Below are 9,044 nucleotides of genomic sequence, written 5' to 3' on the forward strand. Positions count from 1 at the left end.
TTTGGGTTGAGTTTCAGAAACCTGTCTGAATGCTTTTGGAAGAGGAAGAAGCCCAGTTGTTGACTCAGGGTTTTTTTTTGGGGGGGTGACATGACCATGTTCCCATTGTGGACTGTATCTGTTTCCTTTTTCGTAAGAGTTTGCAGAAGTTAGAAGGGTTGTCACTGGCAAAGTTTTTTCAGTATGTTAGAGGTTTGTGTTAGCAGATTCCAAGATAGAACTAGAGCCAGGAATATTAGGGCAGTCAGTTGTGGATAAATTGCACTTTAATTTCAGCTAGTGTTCCCTCTAATCGCTATTCTTCAGATATTATAAAACAAAAAGGTTATACAAGCAACAACATGCTTTGAGGAACTCAGCTGTTCTTGTTTTTTTTAGATGAAGGTACTTGATGTTTCAGCATTAAGTGCTGATCTAGAGCCAAGATATGATTCTCATTTTACTGGTTTTACTCTTTAAATAATTCTGCCCTTGTATGCTGTAATGTTTATGTAACTTCAAACATACATGAGTATACTTGTTACACCTAGTTTGCAATGCAAAAATGTCAGATATATTTAAGTGCATTATTAAAGTTTACATTAAAAAAAGTCCTTTCATACTGTCATTCATACAAGATTTACCTATATATGTTAATGGAGATTGCCAGGAGAAGTTAACTTTTGAACTGTGTAGCAGTATCATTAACTAAATATGGTAAATGAAGGGGAGGGCTCCTGGAGAGGGAGGAGTGCTGGGTTAGCAACTCCCCGCCCCGCAACCCGAGTCAAAAACTCTTAGAGAAATATTAATTCACTTTCATTCACATCTGACCTAAACAGGCTTAAAGAATTCACTATTAAAAAGGGGAGTGGTTTTGGGTTTTTTTGGGGGTTTGTGTTTTTTTTGAGACAAACGTTTTATTTTATTTTTTGTTTTGCTTTCAGCACTTCTTATTGCTGCTGAAAAGCATGACTTCCTCTTCTGTCGTTTGTAAACCTTCAGTAAGACGGGTGGCTATCTTCGGGGGAACTCATGGCAATGAGTTATCAGGGGTGTTTTTGGTCAAGCACTGGCAAGAGAATGGAGCTGAGATTCAAAGAACAGGATTGGAAGTGAAACCATTTCTTACCAACCCAAGAGCTGTGAAGAAGTGTACTAGATACATTGACTGTGATCTGAACCGTGTTTTTGACTCTGATAATCTTGGGTAAGAATAGTTGTACTTTCTGTTGTTTTACTTTTCTGTTCTTTACAACTGTAAGAAGCTTCCTTTCCAGATTAAAATGTTAACACAATTTCCACTACTATTTATTTTAACTGTGCAGTCACATAACTGAAATTACTGACCTTTAACCCAAAAAGAACAAATTGTGTGAACGTTAACAGATTAATTTTAAATCTCTTGCTAACAGAATGAGTCTAAAACCTCATACAGTCTTAAACACAAGATTTTAAATTAGTATTAGATTAGTTGTATTTGTGTAAACTTTAGTGCTGTTCTGAGTTGCAAAGTCATTATTTGTCACGTCTTCTGCAGTTCAGCTTTGGAGCTCATCTTCCTGCAAGTATAATTGTATTCAGAAAGCAGATAAAAGCAATTTAAAGTTAGACATCTGAGTATCTGAAAAAATGGCATACAAATTTGAGAAGTGTTTAATTTCAGTTATATACAGTAAAGATAAAACTTTAAATTAACTAAGTTAGAAATCATATATTCTATGTCAAAATGATAGCCAGAAAGTCTCAATAATTTAACTGACTCATTATTTTAGAAGAAATGAAACCTCTAATTATGTAAAATAGTAACTGATTTTACATTTATAAGGGGATTTTATGTTTCTCAGCTTTTGAGACATCTATTCCATAGGTGTACTTTGCTGTATAAACATCCTTATGCTTGATATAGTTACATGCTAAACAGCTAATCACATCTCAGAAAGGTCTTAATGGTAAAGGTGGATATTACTGAAAGAAACATGTATCACTTCCTTTCTAAGAATGGTTATTCTTACCCTGCGTGTCTTTTCATCTAGTTTTTCATCTTAAAGTTTTGTTGTTACTATATATAAGATAAACAGACTTTTTAACTTGCAAGAGTTGAGGCCATTCTTTTAATTGCTTACTTAGGACAAACATATTTATATAAAAAGTAGGTTGTTTGTTTTCAGCTGCTTTGAACATAGAACACTTGAAAAAACAGCAGATTAAGACACCTCCAGGTTGTCCTCATTAAATCGTATTAAGTTGCCCAGTACTATTACAACAACACTACTGACTGTTTGGAATACCTTCACCTGATCCCCTTAAATGTATACCCTTCAAGATTGCAAATGATTTTACAAAATAAGAAAAAGGAGAGTGAAATCCTGATACTACTGGAGGCAATGGTGGAAGTCCTATTGTCTTTGATAAGAAGTATTAATTTAACATTCTTATGTGAAGAAACCTTGAATTTCAAAGACAAAACTAAAAAATACAGAGGTAGATTATATGATATACAGAATCATAAAAACGGAAAAGGAGCTTGAGTGGCTCATGTAAAAAATTCTAATCCACATCGCATCCCACCAATAGATCAACTGCATGCAGACATTCCTAATAGATTATGGCCTCTCATTTCTAATACTTTAGCAGTGATGATTCCATAATTTTCCTCAGCCATCTCTTCTGATGCTTAAATATCCATGCAGTTAGCAAGGGGCTTTTTTAGTATTTAACAAAACTTTATGAAACTCAATACCAGTATTTCTTACAAAAAATAAAATACTTCAAAGCTTGAGCTGCATTGAGAAAAAAAACAAAACCCTGAATTTAGTGCAAATGTATTGGGTGTGTCTACATTGTATCCCAAGCCTGTCATTGAAACCAGATTTTTGCTGTCTGCATGGAACAAGTCTGAACTTACAGCAGCTTTGTTCACTGTTAATATGTAAGATAGATAGACATCTTTGTGTCATACATCAGTTTCCTCTAGAGGCCTTATACAGACAGGAAGCAGATCCCAGACCTTTCCTTAGGCAAAGATGGTGTTTTTAAAGTGTAGTGCAGACATAATCAGCTGAGATTACAAGTATTAAAACTGGAGGAATAGATTTGAGATAGCAAAATCTTCTATGACCTTTGAGGGTCAGGAGGGCTCAAAACAATATACTGTAAGTCTGATCAGCATATAAGAAGACAAGAAATGAAGTTACAAAAGACCTTGTAAGTAATGTCCAAGGTTAAAGGCCAGGGACTGATATCAGAATACCATCTTCAGTAGGAGCTGTATCCAGTCTTGAGAGTGGTTTAAGTTGTTGATAAATTTTGAGTTAGTTTGATGCATAGGGGGAAATTTTTGAATGTAAGTAAGTGAGAATAGTCTTCAGCTAAAATCAGATAAAAAAAAATCTTACTACCCTTCTGCACAAGGTACAGAATAGTAAGACCTGTTTAACAATCATACTTGCTTTTTTCAAGCACAAAGTTTTAACAGTTTGCTAACTAAATACGTGATTTCAATTCCAGTCAGTTATGGAATTAAAAAAAAAGGGTATACGTATGTTGTTGACTGTAAAGCCATGGAATGAGTTTACTAATTTCTTTGTACTGATATTAACAGCAGGCCAGTGGTGGAAGATATTCCATATGAAGTGAGAAGGGCTCAGGAAATCAATCATATATTTGGTCCCAAAGGTAGTGATGATGCGTATGACCTTATTTTTGACCTTCACAACACCACTTCTAACATGGGTGGTACCCTTATTCTTGAAAACTCCAGGGATGACTTTACAATTCAAATGTTGCATTATATCAAGGTAAAATTAATTTCAATGAACTATAAAAGTAGATTATTAGTTGTAATGTTGTATTACTATATATTATTTTGTAGTTTCTTTAAATATACCACTTTTTATTCTGCAAAACTGTTTAAAATATTTAATCACTCATAGGATGATTTTTTAATCAGAAGTAATTAATATGTTGATTATAATGTCAGGTAATACAGATTTGAACTCATAATCTTCATGTATTAAAATGAGTGATAGTAAGACTGATGGGAAAAGAGGAATGCTTAGGGTAACACCTATGAAAAGGAATGTAATTTAATCTGCTTTCACACTGATCTGTCAGGAACTTGGATAAATTTGGGTCACACATGCTAAATAGCTAAACATTAATTTTCTGAAATAAAGACACGTAAAAAATAACGGAAGTAGGTAATGACAAATGTACCCTTCATCAGTAGTTACAGGAATAGCAATACGTCTTTAGAAGCTGTTTGATTCTGTGGTTCCTGAAGCTGACAAGTATTGGTAGAGGGAGGTTTGTGGAAGTGCTGCCTTAGGTGTAATCTGATTGACCTCGACAGTGACTTATGAGATCGAGGTTAGGCTTTTTTTTTTTCCCATAGAAACAAGGTGTATTTTCAATTTTTTTCCCCCTTGTTGCAGGTATCCCATTTAAATGTTTATAAAATATTTGAAGATACAGAAAGTTTATGACTAAAATTACATGAAGAGCAATGGTAGGCAATGATCAGGACAGAGGCCAGAAATAAGTTTCTATATCAAAAAAGGTCACAATAAGTCTTAATTTATAATCCATATGTCCCTGTAAGAGAATCTAACACAAAAATACTTGAAATCTGCTTTACAGTATTCTGATTCTAAGTTTTGGAACACTGATGGGTAGTTTCCTTCCTGTTAGTAATTTAAGACTAGAACTGTGTTCAGTTATATTAGGAGACAGCAAAGTTCAGTGGAGCATGGCTGGCAGGAGTTAATGGAAAGGAGAGAAACAAATACAGCTTTGTACGTTTTCTAAAGATGTCCTACTTCTCTGAGGGCCATGAAATAAAGGCAACATATTGAAGACATTGTGTAAATCACTTCTGCATCAGTAATCTTTTGTGGCACAACATTTTAAAATATTTGCATAACAAAGACATTTTAAAATAATCTCCACAGAACGCTTTGGCTCCAGAACGCTGTCCTGTTTTGCTGATTGAACATCCTAGCTTGAAATACGCAACAACTCGATCTGTAGCAAAACATCCTGTTGGTAAATATGAAAAATAAAAGACTATTTTAACCCACCATGAAGTGTTTTAAAATATGCCTGTTTCTAGATGTGTTCATTTCATTACACGGAGTGCTCTGATCACCAGTGGATATTTGACAATATATTTACTGAGTCAAATGTCTCTGATTATCTCTTCTCCTTAAGAGTTCTGATTTATACTTAGCTTACAAAATACAGAAGCCAGATGGAAATTCTTAAACTCAGTTAACTCACTGTTTGCAGAAAATATTTATAATATATGAGAATAAGGAAGAAGCTTAAGAAAAGAAATGTTTACGTCCTCTAAATAAGCCTTGGCTGAAAGTCTGGTTGTTAGTTGAGAAGGAGAAAAGAGAAGATACGATACAGCAAGGGGGAAATGATGTTCTGCATGAAAATGGTTAACTTCTTCATTTATGGAATCATAATCATATAAAGAAAATCATTAGCTTGCTTTTCATGTTAAACAAGGAGGTCTCTAAAATGCAGTATGGAAAGCTATGATGAGGAAAACAACAAGAGAAACAAATATATATAGTGACACCTTCTCTGACCTTAGTAACACATGTACATATGGTTCTTTAAACTGATCCTGTCTGGTAAGCCAAATTTTCTGCTTGCCTTAAGAATCTTGTAACCCTGTACTTTACAGTTCCTCTTAAACATAAGCCACAGACCCAATGAGACATCTGTTTATGCTGTGTAATCTAAGCATGTGATATATTATGGCTATATTAATAATCTCCTTCATCTGCAAACAGGTGTGGAGGTGGGTCCCCAGCCACAAGGTGTTGTTAGAGCTGATATTTTGGACAAAATGAGGAAGATTGTCAAACATGGCCTTGATTTTGTGCAACTTTTTAATGAAGGTAGAGTAAGTAACAAGAAAATACAGCCTCTGTATTGTACCAGTGCACTATTGCAGGAGAATACTTAAAAAAAAAAAAAAAAAAAAAAAAAGGTAAAAAAAGGTAGGCTACAATATTTTAAACAGGTAAAAAGGGGGAAGGATTGCTCTCCAGACCATCTGTATGGCCTCAGACAGTCAGTATTCCTGTATAGCTCCTCTGGGTAGCGTTAAGGCTATTTCCTCTTTCTGAAGATTCAGTAAGTTTACTTGATCTTAATCTTACAGATGCTTTGAGAATCTGAAATACCAGCTATTTGTACAGTGTGGACAAAGAGAACGTAGAGAAATTAATACTAAGAAAGGGGTTTAAATTTACACACCTTCTGTGCAATGTTACCTAAAATTAAAGTCAATAAATGCTGTAAGATTTTGTTCTACCTGTGTACCATGTAAAATACTGACAAAAATAGGTGTTTAAAATTGTTTCAGAGTAAATTTTGTCAGTGGGATTTTTTTGGAAGTAGAAGGGAATGAATATAATTGTGTGCATTAGAATCTCCATTACTGTGCTGGAATGGTAAAGATTAAACACCACTGATACCATTCTGTGTTGTACAACACTGCCAAACCCAGGCCTTTCATTGATTCCTTCATCTATAAATACATCTTTTTAAGGATACAGTGAAAAGTCACATTTCAGTAGCAAATTTAGATCTGGGCTTCATATGCTACAATACATGACTGGACCATCTTTCTGCAACTTGGCTTTGAGGGGACAAAGTCTGGAGCTGAACATTTTTATGATATATGAGCTAATCACCGGTGTAAACTCTGATGAGGTACAACCTAATGATTTGTGCCATTCTAAGAATAAATAATGCTTTGTTCTTTTTAACAGGCAGTTGTTCATTTTGGCATTAAATTATGTTTATTTTTTCTAGGAAAAGAATTTCCACCATGTACAATTGAGGTTTTTAAAATAATGGAGAAAGTAGATTATCCCAGGAATAAGAATGATGAAGTTATTGCTATTATTCACCCTAAACTGCAGGTAAATGCTAAAATAGTTTCAATTTGGGGTGGTTTTTTTATGTTTTATAAATATTCCTGTGTTGCTTCTGCTATGCTGTAGTACATTTCAGTGGTAAATATTCAAAGTGACAATATTACCGATGGGTTTATTGAAAAAACTTCAGACCTTTCCTATAGTAAGTTCTATCACTATGTTCATATGGTATTTCAGTCACTGGCCTGGGAATCACTGAGTCTAAAGTCACTTTTGAACCTAAAAGTGAAAAGAAAAAGACAGTAGGATGGCTTAAATTCTGAAATATAAATCTAATTTTAATTCAAAAATGAGTGTGTTTGATATCAATCGTGACCATGTGCAGTTTCCGTTTAATTCACCTTTACCAGTCAATGCTATACAAAACTGAAAACAGGGACAGACACCTGAAATTACATATTGAAGATTAAGAGGAATTCTTTTAAATGCTTTTGCTATAAACTGCAGAGAATATAATTAATGAGCATAAACTCAGAAATCACATGAAATACATGAAAATGTGAAGGTAAATTTATCCTACTTATTTTCTTTCTCTAAGGATCAAGATTGGCAGCCACTGAACAACGGTGATCCTCTATTTTTGACTCTTGATGGAGAAGTAATTGCATATAAAGAGAACTGTACGGTCTATCCAACATTTATTAATGAAGCTGCTTATTACGAAAAGAAACAAGCTTTTGTAAAAACAGTAAAAATTAAACTCACTGCAAAACACATCAGATCCTCAGCCTTAGACCAGAGCTGCTCTTAAAAACTCATCACAGATTTTCCATGCAAAAAGTAGATTTCCTCTGAGAAATCCAGTGTCAACCAATAGTCGTTGATGGAATAATAAATGCAGAATCTAATTTTAAATTGTAATTTAATTAACATTGCTGAGCACTTTCAAGATGAAACATACTGTCATAATGCTAATTATGACTACTGTTCACTTTTTCTCATAGAGCACTGTAGATGTAAAGAATAAGTATTTTTATGAAGTTCATTAGTTCACACACTGTATACTGGTGTATACACCATATACTGGTCAGTGGCTATAAAACTTACATCCAGCATCATATAGAAAGATGCTGATCCACAAAACTGTCTTATATAAAAAAAATTTACAGACGAGATGTTTTACAGCTTTATAACTTTACAGCTGTACCCACCTACTGATAACATTTGCCAAATCAAATTTTAATCAGCTGTTGTAACCCTAAAGTTTTCAGTGGAGGTGGCAAGATTAGGTAATTACTCAGGTTTTAATGAAGAGCAATGCACAAGTCATACCTGAGTATTTCAGAATGGAAACTGGGAAGAATTCCATATGGGAGACTTCTCAGAGTTTTGAGACTGATTTGATCTATAGTTGTAGAGAGAAAGCCTGGCATAGTAGCTGAAAAAGAGAAGAAAACCAGTATTTAATTACTTTCCTAAAGTTGTTTTTAACATAATTGGGGCTAGAGAAAACATCAAGAAATTTGCATAAGGATACAGTAATTGACTATTTACTGAAAGATTCATTGTCTAGATGACCCCCAAATTGTATCTTCCTTACTACTAAATTTAAAGTATTTTTTCCTTGCTTTGTGTAAGTCCTAAGGCAATAAAATAGAAACACAGGACAATGTTTTTTGAATTACAAGTTTAATTTAAATAAACATTGTATAAAAAGTACAGAATTATCTGCTTTAGTCATTATTCACAGGGTTCTTGATAACAGCCTGGAGATAGACTGTATGCAAGATCTGGCAGTGCTCTGTGGTCACAAAAGGAGGGTTTTTCCTCAGCAAACAACTTTTAGAGACGACCCCCAGCTTCTCCCTCAGTTTTGTCATAAAGTTTTGTACCTGGATATTTGCACAGCACAGTAACTTTTTTTGTGTCTTTCCTGTTTTACGGCTACACTTTCAGCATGACTTCAGTACAGTGCAGAGATACATCAACTTGTTTCCAGTGACAAGTCTACCCGTAGCAACGTGGAGCACAGCACAGGCTAGTTTATTCTGGTTCCTGAGTATATGTGAAGAGGTATTATTTTTTGGTACAAAAACTGGCACTCAAAAGAAACCAAACGGAACTGTGCAGTCATAAGGCAACTGATACTCTTTGTTGGCAGTT

The 9,044-nt window shown here is 34.3% G+C and overlaps 1 protein-coding gene across 1 annotated transcript; it reads left to right on the plus strand.

Moving 5' to 3' along the window:
* The first annotated feature begins 915 nt into the window (after positions 1-915).
* ASPA (aspartoacylase) lies at positions 916-7,746 on the plus strand. The gene is made up of 6 exons (XM_010010341.1): positions 916-1,189; positions 3,584-3,779; positions 4,932-5,025; positions 5,787-5,894; positions 6,817-6,926; positions 7,480-7,746. Exons 1-6 carry the CDS (start codon positions 951-953, stop codon positions 7,690-7,692), a joined length of 960 nt encoding a protein of 319 aa, XP_010008643.1. The 5' UTR covers positions 916-950; the 3' UTR covers positions 7,693-7,746.
* The last annotated feature ends 1,298 nt before the right edge of the window (positions 7,747-9,044 follow it).

This window comes from Nestor notabilis, unplaced genomic scaffold, assembly GCF_000696875.1.
Source record: "Nestor notabilis isolate BGI_N333 unplaced genomic scaffold, ASM69687v1 scaffold11142, whole genome shotgun sequence".
Taxonomy (NCBI): Eukaryota; Metazoa; Chordata; class Aves; order Psittaciformes; family Psittacidae; genus Nestor; species Nestor notabilis.

Excerpts from the sequence above, each read along its gene's own strand:
- ASPA (XM_010010341.1), top strand. The coding sequence starts at position 951 with ATGACTTCCTCTTCTGTCGTTTGTAAACCTTCAGTAAGACGGGTGGCT. Across the intron at positions 5,895-6,816 it reads TGTGCAACTTTTTAATGAAG|GAAAAGAATTTCCACCATGT; the intron begins GTAGAGTAAGTA and ends TATTTTTTCTAG. Across the intron at positions 6,927-7,479 it reads TTATTCACCCTAAACTGCAG|GATCAAGATTGGCAGCCACT; the intron begins GTAAATGCTAAA and ends TCTTTCTCTAAG.